At 41.5% G+C, this 21,197-nt stretch overlaps 1 protein-coding gene across 1 annotated transcript in view; it reads right to left on the reverse strand.

The window, feature by feature from the left end:
- The window catches only part of RNF150 (ring finger protein 150), a 49,341-nt gene that overhangs the window by 5,013 nt on the left and 23,131 nt on the right, over nucleotides 1-21,197 (reverse strand). Inside the window, exon 5 of the mRNA XM_010177918.1 lies at nucleotides 19,268-19,478. Coding sequence (XP_010176220.1) covers nucleotides 19,268-19,478 — 211 coding nt within the window. The remainder of the gene's footprint in view (nucleotides 1-19,267; nucleotides 19,479-21,197) is intronic.

Raw genomic sequence — 21,197 nt, forward strand, 5'->3', positions numbered from 1 at the left:
CTGTGCTCTGATGTCCCCAGGACATGGGCAGTGCCATGGGGCTCTCCTAAAATTGCTTCTGTCTGCCACAGAGGCTGAGATTTCCCCCAAGCTCATGGTACTGGAAAAGCTGCAGAACCTGATGACTGGGCTAGAAGGTCTACAATCAATTTGCATCCAGGAAATCAGCAGAAAAATAAGGATAGACTAAAATGTTATACAGCAAAAGCTTCTCAGCACTGAATGCATATAAGGTTTGTCTAAAATGACAGACTTCTTTCCTTCTCTGGACTTTCAGGCAGCTCTCTGCTATTACACCCCTTGGTGAGTAAGCAGAGAACTATCGATTATTACACGTCAAATGAGAGCTGCCACCAAGTGTGTAATTCATCTACTGGAAGGATAACTAAAGCCAGCAATCCCCTATTCTTGTGGATTAAAAACATGGGCCTCAGAAATAAACTACTTAGGTGGGAGTCAGTCTCCCTTCCCTCATTTATTATCAGCTCTCCGTGAACTAATTCAGCATACTCAGTCCTGCTCCACACACAATTAAACCTGAACAGAGCTGTGAAGCTGCTAAAGGTTTTCTTCATCTTATGACAGTCGGGGGAATCAGAGGGTGAGGAAAAGCTGCTACCGTGCTACTGACTTAGGCATAACCTATTTGCCTAGCTATAAAGTTGAGCATTTAGCACAAGAAACAAGTCTTATTTTGTGCAGATCTGTTTTTGATGATAGATGCTCATCTTTGAGGAGGAATGAATAATTATTGATTTCTTCATCTAATAAAATGCTGTGAAAAATTTATCAGTTATTATCCCATCCTTAGCTGGCAGAAATTATACAGCAGACAACGGGACTCTGTCTAAAACCTTGTTTTGACAATAAATATACAGCAAAACTTGGACTTGATGTCACTATTCATTTCACACTCTCACTACTGTGAAGTATACCTTATTTCAGAACTCTTCATTTTCTGAAGGCAGAACTAAGCCAAAACATAAAATCCCTGGTGACAGGTATGCTTGAAGATCTAGACAAATATCTAAAATTTATGTGTCACATGAATCTTATTCCAGTCTGGGGCTCACTTCTATTAAACGAACATTGCCCCCGGTCAGATGTGTCTAGAAGCATTTTGCTCCAGAAGAAACCAGAAATGTGACCATCTCCTGGAGCTCTGAGGACCTGAGAAGAAAATATATCCAGGCTTATGAGAAGCATTGATACAGGACCTTTATCAAAACCAGATTCTGTTCAGTACAAAGCCCCAGTGAACTGCCAACGCAAGCAGTGTTATTCAGATTGTGTTTCCAGTATCAGAACAACCAGAACACTATTCATCACATTTGATTTATGACAGGGAGAGAGAGGCATTTCTAGAGCCCTCTATTTTGCTTTGTCTGCCCAAGAATGCACTTTGCCATTACAGAGTTTATTGCTCCCTCCCACTGCAGCCTTGCCACAGCATCACTTTGCTGCTTAAGAGGAGGAGCATGGTCCAATGAAGTAGTACTTGAAATGGCAACTCCTTCCATAATCGTGCCAATGAAATTTTTTTATCGCTAAGACCCTCTTCTTTAAAAACACTACCGATTCTTAAAAAGTATTCTCAAATTAATCATCCAATACCTCTTATTGGATCACTTTATAAGTAAATCCTTCACAGTTTATCCACACATCTGGCCTTACTACAAAGTATTTTCTTCCATCTTTGACTGACCCCATTGTGAGTCCCACACTCTCCTCTTGTTTGACTGCCAGACAAGAACCACCCTGCTTCCTTCACAACAGGGCATCCAGCCTCTTAAACCTTTGCAAAGCTGCTTTTCCTTTCTCCCTCCAAGCCTTCCCACTGTCTGGAAGGGGAAATGGTCAGCACACCCTCCTTACTGTTCACCACTGGCCATCTTCAGTGCCCAAATATTGCACCAGATGCACCTCTGCTCAATACAGCATGTTCTTCTGATGTCCACAGGAAGTTTCAGAAATAAATCTGAATGCATTTAATTCAATGTACAGCCTGTTAGAAATTATTATTATTTAGAACATGCAAAATTATTAATGTATTTGTTTGAAAATCAGAAAATTATATCTCCCATAAAAAGGAAAGAGATTCAAAAATTCTGAAGCATGGGGCTGTAACTACATGACGGCTTTGATTCTCAAGTACCTTAGCTACCTTTGGTAATATACTAAATAGTCATTAATCCCGAAAGAATTTAGCTACTTTTGGTAAAATCCTGCCATTTCCTACACCACTCGAAGAATTCTAAGAAACTTTAAACTAAGTTTTCCATTTCATGTTAACCAAAAAGTCTAATTCAACTCTTCACCAAATTCACTCACAAAAGTCTCTTAGGCTCAGACTGAACTAAAATCATTATTATCATGCAGTCCCAAGCACCGCTATAAACGCTTCATGTGCAGGTATTATGCTCTGATAATTTATATTATTCTTCCATTTAATTTCTCTGTATGCAGACCAAGTTTCTGACTTAGCTGAAGTGTCGTTTCATGTACCAGCAGGATGACAGAGCCAGTCCAATTCCCCTGCTCACCCTCCTGCCACCTACCCTGAGTCAGCTCTGCTATTCCTTTAATTGGCCAGGGAGTGGACTGAATTTTACAAAAAGTCTGCAAACCGCCTCAGAAGCATTTTTTGCTAGGCTAACAGCTGAGCAGGCTGGCTCAGTCACAAGGCAAGTACTGCAGCCAACTTCAGGAAAGAATCATAAAGAGAGAAAGGAAGGGAAGGGACCCCACCTTGCATTCAATATCTGCAAGCTGTCCCTGTGGTACCATCATGTGATACATCTAAAACATCAGCTACGGCACAGAGACTACCTTTTTTACTTGGTTTTCTTAACAGCTGCTAAATGACCAGGGCTCCCTGGAGCTAGTGCAAAACAAACAGCATTAATTGACAAAATTAAAAATAATCATGCTTTGTCGTGTTAATGGTGTGAAAGGCATATTGCAAGGATTCTTCCAGTAGCCAAGGTGAGAATTGTGGCGAGACATAGACCCTTTGAGCAGTGAGCAAACATCTTTAATCACACTGCCAGCCCTTTAAAAATCTGTAGGGATAGCAGGTATGTGACAAAAACAGAGTTAAATGCTGTATGTACTTGCACGTGTTATACGCTATATGGCCTATTGGCAGGCTGTCACAATAAAGAGATTTTTACATCCAAGAAGTATAATCACACCATTTAATCGTGTGCATCTCAGTTTCCATGGGCTATACTGGTGGCTGCTATTGTGACTGAACTTTCTTATTTATATTTCAAAAACCAATGTCAGCAGTGTGCTCTGCTTCCTGCAAGCCTGAAAGGAGAAGGAAATTACAGCCTGACTCAGACACGTAATGTGCTGGACTGAATGAGCCAGAGTGTAATGGTAAGAGAAACTTCAGTTCTGTTCTGTTCTCAGGGAACACAAGGAAGCAACATCCTTTCATGAGGTGATTTAGAGATGTACTGTCCAACACCACACAAATCCCTCAGAGCAGTCACACTGCAGAGCTATCACAATACCCCCAAGCATGAGACAATATTAAACCAGAAGACTCAATGCAAGCTAGTGGTTTCCAAACCCCTTCTCCTCTGGTCTGATCATGCTGCAGAGCTGTGACCCCTCCTTGGGGGCTTCCATGGCAGAAGCAGCTGCACAAAGCCACCTGAGATCCCTCCTTCTCAGGAGTGCAGGTCCCTGCTGACCCCACCTGCACAGCAGCTCTGCTTGGCCCTGCTCCTGGCTGAGAGGAGTGAGAAAAGGGATGCTCAACCTCCAGGCATTCTCCTTCCCGCTATAGCAACTGAAGAGCCCATCCCAGAGCACATGCAGCTGGGTGGTGGCTGAGGCTCAGCAGGGTCTGCTGGCACACAGCAGGGCCTGGGGAAATGGCAGCCCATCGCTATGGTCTCTCCCTAACAGCTTCAGCACTGTTGGATCCTGAAAAGGCACCCAGGACAACAGCCCTCCAGGGAACTGGGAATGCCACCTCCGCCACTCGTGGGAATGCAAGAAGGGGCATTTGGTGCTTGGAAGAGCAATCCATCAAGGGCACACAACGAGACTAGGACATGAAAGAGGACCTGCAGAGCAAGGCCTGGCTAGGCTGTTGGAAGAGATCTCAGATTACTGCAGCTTTTCCTCAAGGATGTTAGAAGCTTCTCACTCCTACTTCAGCTCATCTACAAGGTAGCTAATAGCCAGCAAAAATCTGCAGGGGGACAAATAATGCTGAGAACCTCATGTGAAATGTAGGCTGCTGTGACAAGCAGAAAAAAAAAAAAAAATTCTGCCTAATCACTATGAACTGCTTCCTCAATTACAAGTACACACACAGCTGCAACAGAAAACAACAGCTTGCTTTAAAGACAACTCCTGTTAATTTTTGAATGAGGGGGCTGGGCTGGAAAAGCTCATGTTAGTCTGGCTGAGTTTGTCTGTCATGGCAGCATGTGCATGATTTTCAAATCAGCCTCTTTAAATACCTTTTACTGCATAAGCTCTCAAAAAACCGAGGTCACTAGCAAAGCACAGCGCTGAGGAATCATGTACTGAACTTTCAAGAGCAGTTACAATGATCATCCTTATGCAAAGACGTCACCAAAAATGCCTGTGCATATATTAGAGGATTTAATGAGAAAACAGACAAGGAGGTGGCTGAAAAGCTCAACAGTGGTGGAATTACTTGAATAAAGTACACGTATATTTTCTCTCCCTCTCACATGCAGTCCTCCCCTCCTTTCCAATGCTGCTAACATTGGGCCTCACCTGAGATCTCCAGAACATTTCCAGGAAAAAGGGGCAAGTCATTAGCCCAGCACTTCCTGGGCTCTTGAATTTTGAGCACGTCACTAGGAACCCCTTCCTCACCATGCATGTTGGTGATGATGATGCTTGGCTGAAATTTAATTCCATTAGAAATGTCCATAATAAAAACTTTCACCCTGGGATGTTTTCTCATTAGATATTAAAAAATGCACACTGTAATGAAGCCAAAAGAGAAAAATCCCACAGTGGTGGTGGAGGAACCCATGTATTGGATATGTCATTTTTACTGCTGTCACTAGCAAAATACAACTTTCAACAGTGTAACTTTTACCTTCATAGAAAAACAGCCTTCCTTTTTGTTCAGCATAAGGAAATGACACGCCTGAGAATGGGACTGGCTCTGTTGCAGGAACAGCTCCAATGCCTGAGGCAGGCACAGCTGTGGGACCACCATGCCTGCCAAGCCTGGGCATTCAGTGGTCATCTATCCACACAGCCTCAGCATCCTCTGTGCCACCCAAGGGCTGCCCACAAACAACAGACGTGCAGAGACCACAACATTGTCTGTCACACTGCCTTTTTTTTTTTTTCCCCCTCTGACACCTCACAGTGAAATTGGTGTCTTGCCTCCCACCGCCACATGTGGACTTGCAGGATTTGACCATTTCTAGTGTCCTGTCACACGCTCACACTCCCACAGGACAGTCAGCTACATGACCCCAAAAAAACTGGGAGACATTCAACCAAAGCACACTGCTTAGGTTAAAGATCAATTGTCACAAGTCCATAAAAACAGATAATAGATGATAGAAACAGTAGAACAACCCAGAGAAAATATGTTCTTGAACTTTACAGGACTCTCTAACCTGATCTGAATTGGACAGCTTAATTATATATTTTCTCATAGGCCACGGCTTATCTGTCTACTGCAGTTCAAAAGATAAAGATTGATTTAAGTGTAATTCAGTTGTAGAAAAAAACTCTCGTAACAAAAAAAAAAAAACAGAACCAAAACCCAAACAGATTCATGGAGCCTCAACTGTACAGTGTCTCGGTGACTCTGTAAGAAATCCCCTGTTTTAAGGCAAAGCACATGCTTTTCAGTCTCACAAACTCCACCAGGTACTGGAAGATGTTTTTGATGGTGTGGCATCAGCATCAGTACAATATTCCGCAGACAGGTCTAATGCATGTATTGGAACAAAGTATGAGCTGGAACAGATGACTGCAGCTAGACATTTTTCTGAACACATGGAAAGGAATGTTCAATTGGTTACCCAGGCATTTTTAATGTCTACACAAAACATTTAAGAATGATCAAAGAAATGATCAAACATTTAAGAACAATCAAGTAAATAAAATAAGAACATTCAGTTTTCCATACAGAAGAAACAATTTTAGCCATTTATATGTGCATTAGCAATGAAGAAAAATAATGTGACAAGCTGAAGTGTCACCCCTTAATTTCATTAGAATTGCAGTAGTTTTTAAAAATAAATTCTAGATGCTTTCAAAGTAACATATTCTACTAATTTGAATTTCCTTCCTACAGGCTTCTTACAGCATTCATACACTTCTCTTTTATGGCCTCTAGGATAATTTAAGAATTCTGAAGAAGCTTTCTTTAATATCCAGTTTCACAGAGTCTTTCCATAAGCAAACTTCACCCTAATTGAAAACAGTGTACACTTCACTTCTAGTGCACTGTGTTCAGATGTGTTCTTGGTAGGTACTTGTGTCTGATCCTCCTTCATACACACACAGAAAGGACAGCGCCGACCTTCACTGAGCACTGGCAAACACTTAAGATGAGTGACTACCAACTGCTGGAGCTACCACAAATGTCTCCTTTAAAATAAGTAACCTGAAATACTTGATTGTTTTCAAATTCTTCATCTTCTCAGGAGTCTTAAGTGACGATGTTGTTTTAAAACAATAGCAAGAAAAGGCAGACAGTGCAGAAACTACACTTCAAAATAGCTTCAGTAGAACAATTTCTTTAACACATGGGGCACTTCTCTTTACTTAAAGAGGAAGCCTTAGGAGACTTGGGAAGGGATTTCCTGGGTAGTTGAGTCTACTCTCCACTATTGTAGTGGCTGCACGATCTAATCCCTTTCAGATTTGCTAGCAATTAGCATCATTTCACTCTACAAGCTCCCCAGCTACTTAGTTCATCTCTTTGCCAGTGCAGAACCACAGCCGGATGTCAGTTAAAAGCTATAATACCTAGTTTTCAAAAGAACTCTTCATGCAAAACCAACCCACAGAGACTGAATTTTTTTTTTTACATCCTATGATGAAAGATGAATTCAGCTGCTCACACTCCTTTCTCTCGAACCTCACAAGCCTACCAAACCTTGCAACATGTTTTACATTCCAGTGTAATTATGCACTTTTTTCAACAGGAATTACTCCAGCTCTGATCCTCCCTGCAGCCTACTCAATAGTTTTGCTATCAGTAAGATTTTCTATTTATAGTTGTGGCCAGTTCTCTGATGGAGAACCCAATCTGACTATGGTCACAAGCAGAAATCTCCCTATCAAAATGTGAATTTTTGTGCTCAAGACTTCCTAAAATAAGAGCTCCCCACTATTTGGATGGTCTATGTACGGTCCTTGTGTGCCACAGGGCAGTTGCAAACAGGACGTGCCCTGTGCCAGGCTGTGGGTCAGCATTTTGCAAATGACTCAAACCGCTGCTGACATTTATGGATTGGCAGATGGGATATGACATTGTCAGCGCTGGTATAATCTATAAATCCTGTATAACTGGGACTGGGTACTAGCAGAAAGAGTAAGGTAGATCTATGCAGCCAGAAACAGCCCATAGTTTCCAGCAGGAACATTTCCTGGGACTTCCTGAAAACTTACGCAAAAAACCTGCTTTAATCTGTCTATGCAGAGTCGTTTTTATGAGAAATGTGCCTCTTTTCATCAGTTTGGAAATCAGACATGCCCCACCCCCCCAACCAGAGCCCGTATCATAACCTTTACTTTTTGGAAAACAGAACCTCTTAAAATGCCCTTTGGATCTCCTTTAAGTTGTTTTCACAGTTTGCTTAAAGGATTTAGCAATATTTTTGGATGTAACCAGAAGCATCCTACAGGAAAGAAAAATAAGCACATTTCAAACTGACCTCAAGCACATGAAATGAGGATTAAAATACGACCAGGAGGTATACAGAACCACTGTCTATCTGGAACAGAAATGTCCAAAATGTTACTGTTTCTTGCAGCAGGGCTAGGGCACCTGATAAAATTCTAACAAACTAGGCTTTGTATATTAATGCACATTTACAGAGAAACACACGAGGACAGAACAACAATCAAGAAAAGCATTCATAAAGAAAAAGGTCAACAGTTTCTCTTGTTACATTAATTTAAAAATTTTTATATCAGTTGATGGCAATCTGCTTTTAATTGGAACATTTCTTTGACAATGTCGCAATAGCTCAATATTTTTGGTTTTTTTCCCATTAAAAAATAAATCTTCGATCTGCCAGGCCAGGCCTGCTATATTCGAATCTTGTCTGAAATCCATTTTAAAAAATGGCTTATGTAAAGAAGAAAAAAAATCAGCCTTTACAAAAACTGAAACCAACCTAACAAGCATTTTGAGTCAAAGATTTTAAATTAATTTGACATGAGTCTCCCTCTGATCCCCTGTCCCCTTCCTGCCTGTCTCCCTTTCTGCCCAAAATGAGACTCTATGAAAAAGCACATAGTACTGTTTTACTTGCCTTGACTCCTTGACCTGAGATGTGAAACCAATGGTCTTGTCTCACCAGCCTAAAGGAAGAGTGCAAGTGTGCTCTCTCCTTATTTAACTAATTCCTTTTGCTTTCCTTGCTCATGGCTCACACAAGTAACATCACCAAAAAGTGAGCTCTATACACTTACTTACAAAATGCTAGATGTGACAATTAAAACCCAGAGAAAGGTAACCAGGACAATAAGCAGCAAGGCTAAACCTAAAGAGGGAACTTGATCTCACTCAATGATGCTACTATGAAGGCCTCTAAAGGTGCCTGAAGGGCACCTCAGTCCTAGCACCCAGGGTAATTTCTTACTGGCCAAGTGCCGTTGAAGGCCTGAGGCTGGCTAGCAGGAAACCTGGTAGGGACATCAATAAAAACTGGTCTTAGGCTATATAAATCTAGGGCCATTAGCATTTCCTTTCAAATATGCTTGCAGTCACAATCTAGTTTTAAGTGAACAGCTTCTGGCATCAGAAAATCCCCTCTGAGCCACTGCTTTTATCAGAGACTCTTGTTGAAACGCTCACGAGAACATGAGAAGGCCAAGACCAAGACAACAGTTTTCAGAGTTTCTTCTTGGACCAGTGAAGGGGAAAGGTCAATTTTAATTTCAATGAATTTTACTAGAATTTTACTGAAAAATACGTTCATTAGGTCACTTGGACACCACCACTACCATCAAGACATTCCTAACACTCTACCAGTGAGTGTAACTCAAATGGGAACAGAGTAATTTTTCAACGCTGTTTCTTTGCATGTAAACATTTTGTCTCCATTTCAATCTTTTCAGTGAATATATACTCCCATTCCACCTTCTTTTGAGTTCTGAGTGTTCACATTTTTCAGAGAGCAGAAGAAAGACCCTACACACCAATATGCACCTGGAAAAGTAAAAATAACAAAAGCTCTCTGAAAACCTGGAAAACCAACTCTGTAACTTCAAAAAATGTAAATGCCTTTGCACTGGTTTGTTATTATTTCCCTTGGGAACACTACTGCAAAGTTAGAGTAAAAATTTTGTGTCATTAAGTTTGATTTTAACCCCTTTTGCCTTTCCTTTTCCATTCAAGATACTCAATTTCCACTCCTTTCATTGAAAAGTGGTTGTTTCCAGAAGATTCCCAGGCAGTTCCAGAAGGATATTTATACCTCAAGCTTTTAGAAAAAATTAAAGATTAAAATATTGTTACATTATTTATCTGTAAAAAGGGCTTTTAGAAGCTGAATATAAATTTACAATACATTTTCAGTTTTTTCAAAAACTGAAGGATTCATTTAATAAAAAGAGAGACAGAAGGAACAAACTACTTCAAACAAATATAACTGTTTCCATTGTGTAATATGAGTCATTGCAGAAGTTTAACAAGGCACTTTTGAGAGTGAACAACTGAAAACATCATCTTTGTATCATAGCTTTTCTTCAAAACTATCTCATTGAAGTGTACCTTTAGGCTGCAGGTTACTCAGCAGCTGGGAACACACACTACATCTCCCAGAGCAGGTTGGCAGAGGGTTGTTTTTAAAAAGCTCCTACTCTGAGACTATTTTGATCTTACAGACTGATAGTTCTTCATGCACAGAGAGACAATTTGCTGATGCCACTACCTTTTCAAAAAGCTTTTATAAAGAAGTAATAAAGTTTAGCAACATCTCAGTTGAATTCAATATCCCATGCACATGGGGGCAAAATCTGTGGTACCTGATATACCACATTTGGTGGCTGTCTCCCAAAGAAACATTAGCGACTGAAAACATCGTGTTATTTAACTACCTGCATAAGGAAATGTCAGATTTTAAGATTTTAAACCTCCTCTGTGTGATTTCATTTTTCCCTGCTGAGATGCTATGATTTAATAAAGCTATTTTAGCTAAGTGCTTACCATACTCTGACTTTGCCAGTGGTATCTTTGGTCTATACATTTTCTATGTGTTTTTCCTGTAGGAGTATGGTTTTTCATCGTCTTACAGCACTATGCTACCTAGAGAGTGGCAAATAAGGCAGAAATTCAACACAGAGATCTCCAGGTAAGTTGTTTTGCACATTAATATGTGTATTAACATAGGGTTTAATTATTGCCACACCAGAGCATATGTTCTAGCCTAAAATGAAAAGAAGAATCAAAGGTATTGGCACTTGCAAGATAGTCACGATAAAAGGCCAAGTTAGATGGATATTCCATCATATATCTCCTGGGCGCTTTGGAAGCCCAGATCTTCATTAATGCAACTCTAATGCTACTGTGCTGAGTACAGTCCGAGGATATTCCTCAGGATATCAGCCTTGTCACTGGAGTAGCAAAAATGGCACCTAGTTGGGATAGAATATAACCATGTAGGTCCTATTTTCAGCATCCCATAGTGCGAGTGCTGACCCACCTCTCCTGCCCACCATCAGCTCTGAGGTGGGAGAAAATCCTCTCCTAACACTCATAACCAGTAGTTGGATATTTCCTCTCGGATGTTGGGCTTGACCTGTTACATACTTTTTTCTGTTAATTCATGTTTTCCATGAACACCCATAAGCCAGTTTCTCCATCTGGCCTATCAGTTTCAAAGCATAAATCTCAGGCACTATCTCAACTTAAAACTGCCCACATCCAGCACAATAAAGAGGTAAGTCCAATTACTAATGATGTAGTGAGCTGGCTACCATGGTAACCCTAAAGGATCCCTGAAGCACCCTAATTTCTGCTGGAGCTGGAGGTAAGTAACAAAATTAAGAGTTGTTTCAAAAACAAACTGGGATATGACTGGTATTTTATGAGCAAATACTACCTTTTTTTTTTTTTTTTCCTTGTCCAGGCTGAAATCATAAGTACTAGACATTGTATGTGGAAATCTGAGCTGTTGCCCCTAGAAAGATCTAGAGAAAACTTCAAGCAGATGCTTCTGCAGGCCAATCGTCTCCTGAAAGACTATTTATCTATCAAACAAACAAACAAAAAAAAAGCTCTCTTTTGCCTGGTGTACTTCTTCCATTTGAGTTACCTTCAAAGTGGTCATGACACTGTGGGAGCACTAAGGCAAACGTACACTCCATTATGAAGCAATGCAACCAGAACAAAATGAATGCAAGGCAGAATCAAGGGCGACTGCTGCAGAAATGGCACTACTTTCTGTGAGTACCTCCTCTGTGTTGGCCTTCTGTTTTTCCCCTCCCATAGGCACAGCTGCCTTTTCATGGTCTTTCTTTTCTCACTGAATTTATTAGGTTTGTTTGCTTGCTACAATCTGCTCTTACCTGTGTTTTTTCAGAAGAGGGTCCATCCATTACTATCTGTGTATATAATGACTGGTACAGCAGAGCCTGACCCCGGGGGGTCTCTGGGGTCTGCACAGCACAGGCAAGCATTACTTCTCCATTGCTTATCTGTCCAAAATAATGGCAGCCACCAGCAGCACTGACCCGAGAATCCTGCCTTTCCTCTGCCTGCCTTGCTAGAGAGCTGTTGCTCAGTCTTAATTCTTACTTCCAAGTGCTGATCCAAGCTGGATCCTTGTCTCTCCCCATTCTTCTTGGTTTCTGAATTGGTCGGAAAAAGATTCATAATCATAATAGCATATAGTATCTTAAACAGCAATTCCTGATGATTTCAGTGGAGGCTTTTGTGTAAAAACTGCTGAGAATAAAAACTCCACAGACACTAGAGGTGTGAGAATGAGTCTTAAATAATCAAGTATATTGTACGCAAGATGCTGAACGTCTCTTGCAAGGCAAGGCTTTCTTTTATATTCTCAAATATAAATCAAAGAGATCAGCTAGTATTAAGTCACCTGGTCTCTCTGCAGTTCAGATTTGTATTTTACTCTACATTGTTTGTCCACTTTGCTTTAAAAGCTTTCTTGTTCAATGTTTTAACTAGCTGTCTGCCTAAGACAGTGAAGTATAAAGAAAGATATAAGCTATGCTATCACTGATCCCAGTCCTCAGATCCCCTTTTCTGCTGCATGCATGCAATGCACATTCAGAGCAACTGGGAGTTATATATATCTAAGGACACGTTTGTGTGCTGTCACAGTTTTTACAACGGCACTTTTCCTTAATGAGTTTCATCGCCATAGATAATAAATCCCTTATGTCTCATATTCACTGACCATTAATAAAATGTCTGTATACTCAGATATACTCAGATTCAATCAAGATTTCAAATTTCATGCTTGTTGTGCCTATTTGTTTATCCTGATTTCTGGACAAAACAGGCAGCTGTGTAGGGTCTAGCTGTGCTTGAGATAGCGTGCTGGCTTTTGGCAATGGTGTTGTGAAAGCTGGCTTGTATGTCCCTCTCCTCTTGCACTCCACATATCAGAGAATCATAGAATGGTTTGTGTTGGAAGGGACCTTAAAGATCATCTGGTTCCAACCCCCCTGCCATCAGCAGGGACACCTTCCACTAGACCAGGTTGCTCAAAGCCTCATCCAACCTGGCCTTAAACACTTCCAGGGAGGGGGCATCCACAGCGTCTCTGGACAACCTGCTCCAGTTCCAAATCTTTCCTCCTGTTGCACTGGCACGACTACTTCTGGATCAGGGAATTGATCCAAATGAAAAAAAAACCCCATAAAAACCAAGAAGAAATTGTTTAGCTTCTGGATTGGGCTCACAAGGTAGCTGCACAACAGAAGGGCTACATGGAGGCAGGAACAAGTAATCTGGCACAGAGAAAGGCAAGCTGGTAACTGCCACAGCATTTATATGGAGAGACAGGCTTATAAATGGAGCTTTCACTACTGAGGGAGAACGTTTCCTTCTAAATCTCACCCTAGAGTCAATTATTAAGCAACTTTCTTAAGGTCTGCAGCATTTTTGGCACCATAGGTTAGGCCAGACTACCGCGTGTACCTACCGTGCCCCCTGACTGGCAGCTCAGTGTGTCTGCAGGGAAGCAGGGAGACTCTGGAACCAATGGTTTCATCCTTGCTCTGTACACAATGTCAATGTACATAGCAAATGTGGAACAGAAAACAACATCAAAAACAATTAGACTTTAAATTTGCTCCTTGTTTCACATTTTTGTATAGCCCTTTTTGCAATTTGCTGTACAGAAACACTTTGTCTGTATTTCACATCTTAACATATGGAAAGGAAGAACAGTTTTATAACAGGAAAACTTCCCTGTCCATTCACAGAGCCTGGCAGGAGTTTTGTAGGTGTATGTAATAATCCAGAGCACATTTTTAGTGTCAGTTGGGTTTCACTTGGTGACCCTTTCAAACCCCTGCTGGCTTTTCAAACCACCAGTGCTATGTTGGCACTGCTGTGAGTCTCAGAATGAGTCTTGGACCTCAGCTCACTGGAATTTTCAGTCCATGATAACTATTTAGTGCAACATCCGCACAGGCTTTTAATAGAGCCACCAGGACTTTTGTCACACTCCAGGCACATGGGACCCAATCTGCTCAGTCTCTAACTAGGTCCCATCAGTATTCTGTCTCCAGGACAGTGTTAGGTGCTAATGTAAGTGTTAATAACTTTCCACAATTAACTACTGTCTAAGGAGTTTTTGCACCTTTTCCTCCCCCTTTACATTCTGCCTAAAAAACCCGCTGTGAATAGCAAGGAGTAACAGTCAAATGGTTGCAAGACAACAGTAGATGAGATTCTTATCATTCACTTTCATCCACTTCCAAAGGCTCATTATTCTTCATAAAGACATTTTAGACATACACAGATCAAAATAATTACTTGAGAAGTTATATTAATAGATTTAATGAAGAGCTATCAAAAAGACTTGAAAGTGTCCTAGCAGTCACGATGAGGTACATGTTGGGAGGGTTTTATGGAAAGAACAAAATGAGAGGCAGAAAAGGAACTACCAGTATTCTCTAGACTGTCCACACTGGTCTAGAGAATGGTCCAGCCTGCCAAACTTGGTGGACTTTGCAGCTGATATGACACCTTGGAGGAGAGGTTTGTGCTTTTTCATACTAAAACTCCTGCCTGTGTTTGCAGTAGAATTATTTATGGATCTTCCTCCAGCTACAGAGATAGTGCTGGTGGGATTTCTGAGGCCTTATGCAGTGTGATGAGACATCCCGCTGAAGAGGATATAAAAGCTTGTCTAAACTGAAAAATTAGAAGTATTTACGAACAGTGAGCAGTGCACATAATCTTGTGCAGAAATTAGCAAGTGCCACATGAGTTGAGGGAGATGAATGACCATGGACACTATAAAAGATGAAAAAAATTAACTGCTTTTTCCCCTGCAAGTGTCACCAAACAACCTTTAAAATATCTAGGTGCTACTTTCCCAGTGAACTCCCTTTTTTAAACCGTATCATTCAATCCCAGCTGAGCCTGAACCAAAGAATATTGTAATGTCCTCCTCAAATCCCAAATTCTCCTTCTACTCCTCCAAAGCTGGTGTAGCCCAGAGCTTCTTCAAGTTCAGATCTTAGCCAAGTCCAACTCACACTCATATCATCTGTAGAGCAGAAAATTCCACCTGTGCTGTAATTTCCAAAGATGTTATCATTTTGCATAACTCACTACTAAAAATCAGGCAGCACTCACTGCTATGATGCATTATTGTGGAAAAAGATCCTTAGCTTATCTTTCTTCATGGCCCCTGGAGAGAGCTTAAAAGTAATAGGGTCAAAGCAGAAAACTCATCTGAAAAGAACTCTTATGAATTTTACACAATTTTTTCACCCCCCCCTCTTTTTTTTCCCCCAACTCCAGTTTTTCATTTTTTTCATCCATCATCTATTTTCAGCAACTGACTTCAGAAATATCACATTACAAGGTATTATCCCAGGATCCTGCACAAAGTCCCACCACAGAGAGCAAACGGTCACTAAGACTAAATACTGAACAGACTTTAGGCTGTAGATATTGGATCTTGGTAGGAGCCAGCTGAGAGAAACTGCTGGTCCATTTTTAAGTGCTCAGTGCTACTACCCAGGAGATGTTTGGTTTAGCAAGGAACCCTAGGGATGTGCCCTCAAATAAAGTCCCATCCAGGTGTTCATTGCAGACTATGTTGCCAAGGGTCCCATGGAAGACATTATCTATTCTGGAGCATGGGGAGAAAAAGGGAGGGAGAGAAGAGGAAATGTCTGCTGAGCACACACACAGAAATAAAAAGAAAAGCACTGGCTGAGTTCCAGAAATGAAAATCTGGCCCCACTGAAATAGGTGGGAGCTGTGCCACCAGATTTCAATGGAGACAGAATTTCACCCGATGTGAACAGCACTCTGGAAATATCCTCCCTCCAGACACACTGTGGGAGCTCTTCTGGCTCTGAATACTCACTGGAAACACAGAAAGGGAAATTAAACCCAAAACAAGACAACAATACTGGAATGATTAATCGACAAACAAAATGGATGCAACAACAATTAAGCAAAAAGTATTGCAGAAGTGGGTGGAAAGAAGAAGGCAAGCCCTTTACCTCCTGGACCACTGAACTTTGCCAGGAGTAAAGAGGGATGCAAGGACTCGTGGTGCTGGGTACAGGGTGCTGGTGGCAGTCTGCACAGATTCAATAACAAGAGGAAGAAAAACTTCTAGCACAGATCCAGCCTTGTGGAGTATGTTCTCGTCACTAATGCTATATAAAGAGGCCAGAACCTAGCAACTTCAGCAAAGATTCCTAGGAGCAATCAGCGTCATTGCTTACAAATTTCCAGCCAGGGTAGTTCACAGAAAGGGCACGCTCAGCAAGCTCTGCAGTTGTGTAACTATGAGCATTCTGGAAATGAGAAATACAATGCCTGAATGCAATAAACAGACACAATGTCTATAAAGTCTCATCTATATGACAGCTATGACCCAGTTATTCAGCCTACAGTTGCCCTCTGATTTAGTTAGCATTTGGTTTCATACCACAACTGTACAGTGATCCTGGATGTTCTCCTTTCACTGGCTTAAGAGTTTGGGCTGCCTAAGATGCCAAGTTCTACCTTTCAGAGTGGCTGAACACCCCAATTCCACATAAGACAGCTGGAGGGACAAATTCTTATCACTGCTGGAACACACCCTCTAACTCCCAACCAAAGATTTCTTCTTTGCTGCAGCTCTGCTGCAAAAAGAGACCAAATGGCTGTTTCTGGTAACTACTGCAAATTGCACCACTTTGGATGTGGGTGATGACAGCATGTAAATTTACACACCTACCACTGACTACTATTCAAGTATTGTATTCCACTTTGAGATGAGAAATCCAGATGAAGATCCATGTCTACGTATCAATGATGGATGACTGACAACAGCTAACCAAGCACTAAACCAGAGATCACTGAGTGACTGTGTGTGACAGGCACAGCATAGGCAGGCACACACCAAGGTTTGGAAGCTCCCAAGGTCCTTTAAGCTTTTCTCAGGACTCCTCTTTCCTCACAAAACAACTGGAAAGGTCTGTTTTTAGCACTGGGTCCCCAGCCAGTCCTGTGATGCCATGAGACTCACCTGCCAGTTTCCCCTGCTCTCTTCTCCCTTTCTCTCTCAAATAACCAGGGAAAAACTTTTTTTCCCAGTCCTTCCCCAGGTCATGTGGCCATCCTTTTCAGGTGATGGAGATCTCCTGAAGCTCCATGGTTTGCTGCCTCCTTATTCATGTGCCCGGACAGACTGCTGGTCTTGGTGCAAGTTCCTTGTCCATGGGCTCTCTGCTGTCAGCCCTCAGGACTGTCCAGTATTAGTGACTATTGCCCAAATGTCATTAAAAGTAAGGGGGAAATGGAGGGTGCAAAGGCAAAATAAAGCAACTCTGCAGTATGCCGCTGGCTCAGAGCAAGTTTTCACCCAGTCATTTACCTGGCAACTTGGGAAATGGAGAACAAATGTGTTTGGACTGATACTGACAGACTGGAAACAAAACTGGAGGAGAAGAGAGTGGCTGGAGAGTTACCGAGCTCTTGTGTTCCCTGGCTGCCTCAACACCATTGTTACCCCTGATGACAAACCAGAAGAACTGCTTCTTGGTGTGCCAAGATTCTGGGATGAAAAGCATGGAGTACCCCTAATGCTGGGCTTTGCACCAGGCTCCCAGCTCTTCTCAGCATGTGCCATGCAGCTGTGTGTCTCAAGGGCACACCACGGTCCTCCTTCCCAACTCCAACAGTGGATCTTGTAAAGAACATGAGGACAAGGATAATGAACTGTCAGAGGAGCTACTCACTTCTGGAACGTTAAGAGGGTACAGCTGTGACCAGTGTCTATCCCAGTCTTTAGTTACATCGTGGTGCCATGAAGTAAAATCTTCCCTTCATGGTTTAAATCATTCTCAAATGCATTTAGAAACAATTACTGGAAGGAACAAAATAACATCTTGTTTTGAACAGCTCTTGCCAGCACTCAAGGGAGGCTTGAGGAAGTCATATGCCACCGGCTGACAGATAGACTGGCCACGGATGACAGTTGGACCTCTAACCTTGCTGCTCACCTCTTGCTGGATACAGAACTTAGACCATAAAAGGACCAAAACTGAAACCACTACCTAATCCACAAAGGGAGAACTTAAAAACCCACTGCTGAGTCACTTCTGGCCAAAAGTTATTTTCACTGCCAGGACACTGGTTGCAATATGAGGGAAAATGTGATTATCAAGTCTCTCCATGGAGTAAGGAGACTAACAGAAAATCATTTCAGCCTAGTCCCCTCATATCGCTCCTACCTTTTACACACCATATTATTACTTGCCTTCTTTTTCACGCCCATAGTACCTAGAAATGGTTGAAAATGTATAGTTTTTTCCAGGACCCACACTGGCTCCATACACAAACCTACATTTTATCATGTTCTTCTACCTCCCTTCAGATGTATCTGATGATTTTCTACAATAGCCTTGTCAATACTAATACACCAACTGGTATCAGACAGACATGTATTTTCCACTGATCTGCTATTTTACCTAAAAATGAGAATTTTAGACTAGTAGAATCCTCACTCAAAACAGCTGACAAGTTTCTTTTTAAACTGTCAGATCTAGATTTTCAACAAAGAACATTTTTTGGAACAGACACATGAAGACATGTTGAGAGCTACTGGTTCAAATGGTGCCCCTAACTAAATACATTGAAAAAAAATCAAAAATTTTCCTTTTTTGTACAAACTGTCAGTGTTTTTTCACTATGCTCAGGTTTTCAAGTACAGGAACTCTGATCACCAGTCCTTCTGAAATGAGGAGTTCAAGTATGAACTTATTATGAAGTTATTTAACCAGACGAGCTTCAGTTGCTATAAGGAGATAACGGAAAGGCAAAATCAGAATTCAATATTCTTTTTTTCTTGACTGAAGGCAGTAAAAGTGATTGCTGCTTTCACTATTATGTTATGATACACAAGTAAGAATAACTTCCACAAGGTAATAAGCAGCCCAGTGAGGAAAGGCAGGCCAAAGGACACACACCAATCTGCTTCACAGAGAAGCCAAGTGATACATGGCAGGTTATCATGGTGAACAGGATCACTTACTATAAGCAATATCTGAAGATGGCCATAAGTTAATATTGTTTTGTGTTGACTGAAATACCTTGTTCTGTCCATGCAAGGGACTCCAGTTAGAATTTGCTATTCAAACACCAATTTGCACACAGGCTGGAAGTTTTTGTAGTACAGCAGAATGACATGATATTTAAATTTACTTACCCTGTAGATTTCTGCCAGGCTTAAAATAAGGCCATTGCTCCGGTGAAAAAGCCCTCAAAGATCACTCTTCCCACACTAGAGATTGGTTTGTGATTTTGGGTTTCTAAACATTTATTTCAGTGCAAATTCTGCCAGAAAGAGGAACTTACTGCTTGTTGTGAAGTTACCCTCCCCAACCTGGGGAAAGGAGTCTATGTCTTGGATGACTTGTAGTACTCCCACAGTCCGCACCGGGGGATCCAGGGCTACAGAGCTCTCATTCACTGTTATATCGCTGGCTCCTGTTATCTGGTTGGTTGGCGGTCCTCCTATGGAAGCTTCCAAGTCTGGAGGTATATCATCCATGCAATCTGCATTTGGCTAATGGGAAGAAAAAGAAGAAATTTAAGCTTTTGCCTCATAAAGAGATTTAATTTACCTGCTCCCACTTCTTTAGGGTTATTAGCTTTCTTTGAGTACTGAAAATGGCAACATAGGATGAATAAACACGCAGTTTGTTTGTTTTCAGATACTTAAAACCTCTTAATACAATTTGTTGGCAGAGAGACCCAAAGTATGCATTGCAAATATTCAGTATTAAACTGTGTCACCTACAATCTCTAAATATTCTTATTTATACTTTTTAAAGGTTTTGGGAGAGTGTACATAGAAAAAGTAACTCACTTATTGATATGATCTGCTCAACGCAGGCAGACTGATGAGTCAGATTACAAATGTAAACAGAAACAGTAGCTGAAGGGGAATGATTATCTTTTCCCTAAGTAAACATTTTATAGAGCCAATATCAGAGCTTTCAGGAGTAGGAATTCAAGGCAACTGCCTGTGGGCGCTTCTATGCGTGGGGTGCAAAAACAGAAGTTAAAGCTGTTTTTAAGACAAGTTTTTTAACATGAAAAGATCTTGTCCTTTACTAATGCTGTATTTCCTACAAAACAAAATTATAAGAAAAGAAACAAACAAGAAATAATGGGAATTTGGACAGTATTATTAGATCCATAGTCTTTCTTGCTTTGCGATTCTGAGAGACCAAGGATCAAACCCAGTTCTGGGGACTTCAGACATTCCTCTCTTGCAGCAACAACTCCAGAAGGAGCCAAGCTCTTCAAGTCAGGTGCCTTTGCACTGACCTTACAGGGGAGCAATGAGAAGGGGCTGCGGTGCCCACCTCTTGCAACGCATCCTTAGCTTTGAGCACCTGCTCAAAAAGGGCACTGAGACTTCAAGTGGGCACTGGGTGGCAAAGGGGATAATTTGTCCAGAGCACTGTGTCCAAGCTGGGCACTTATAACAGTCAGACTAGTTTCTAGCCTTGATTTCTCTGGGTCTGTCATAAGCCTGATGCTCCCATTTGTACAGCAGTGATTTCTGTGGAGCTCCCCTTAAACATTGGTTAAAAAAGCTCCTTTTCCTCTATGAGGACAGATTCTTGTGCCATTTGCCCATAGAACCAGATTGAGTGCTCCCCAAAGTATGGAGAAAAATTGTTTGCATAATTATTTCAAGAACTGGGTTTTGAAGTTTTAACATGTTGTAACAAAACCAAAGCTAATTCAGAAATGAGGATGCTGTGTGTCAGGGTGCAAAGCTTACAAAATGGGAGAGGGACATAGCAAGGTTGAGCTGCAATTATGTAGATACCTTGTTTAGTTAAGAAACATAAAGTTAAGTTGCTCCCATTTATCTTTATGGTCCAGGAGTCAGACAGCTAATCAAGATCAGTCACTTAGGTTTATAGAATCACTGAATGGTTTGGGTTGGAAGGGACCTTAAAGATCACCCAGTTCCAACCCACCTGCCATCAGCAGGGACACCTTCCACTACACCAGGTTGCTCAAAGCCTCATCCAACCTGGCCTTGAACACTTCCAGGGAGGGGGCATCCACAGCTTCTCTGGGCAACCTGTTCCAGTGTCTGACCACCCTCACAGTGAAGAACTTCTTCCTAATATCTAATCTAAACCTACCCTCTTCCAGCTTAAAGCCATTTCCCCTTGTTCTGTCACTACCTGTCCTTGTAAAAAGTCCCTCCCCAGCCTTCCTGTAGCCCTTTCAGGTACTGGAAGGCCGCTATAAGATCTCC

The sequence above is a fragment of the Antrostomus carolinensis genome, unplaced genomic scaffold, assembly GCF_000700745.2.
Source record: "Antrostomus carolinensis isolate BGI_N321 unplaced genomic scaffold, ASM70074v2 scaffold24661, whole genome shotgun sequence".
NCBI classification, from domain to species: domain Eukaryota; kingdom Metazoa; phylum Chordata; class Aves; order Caprimulgiformes; family Caprimulgidae; genus Antrostomus; species Antrostomus carolinensis.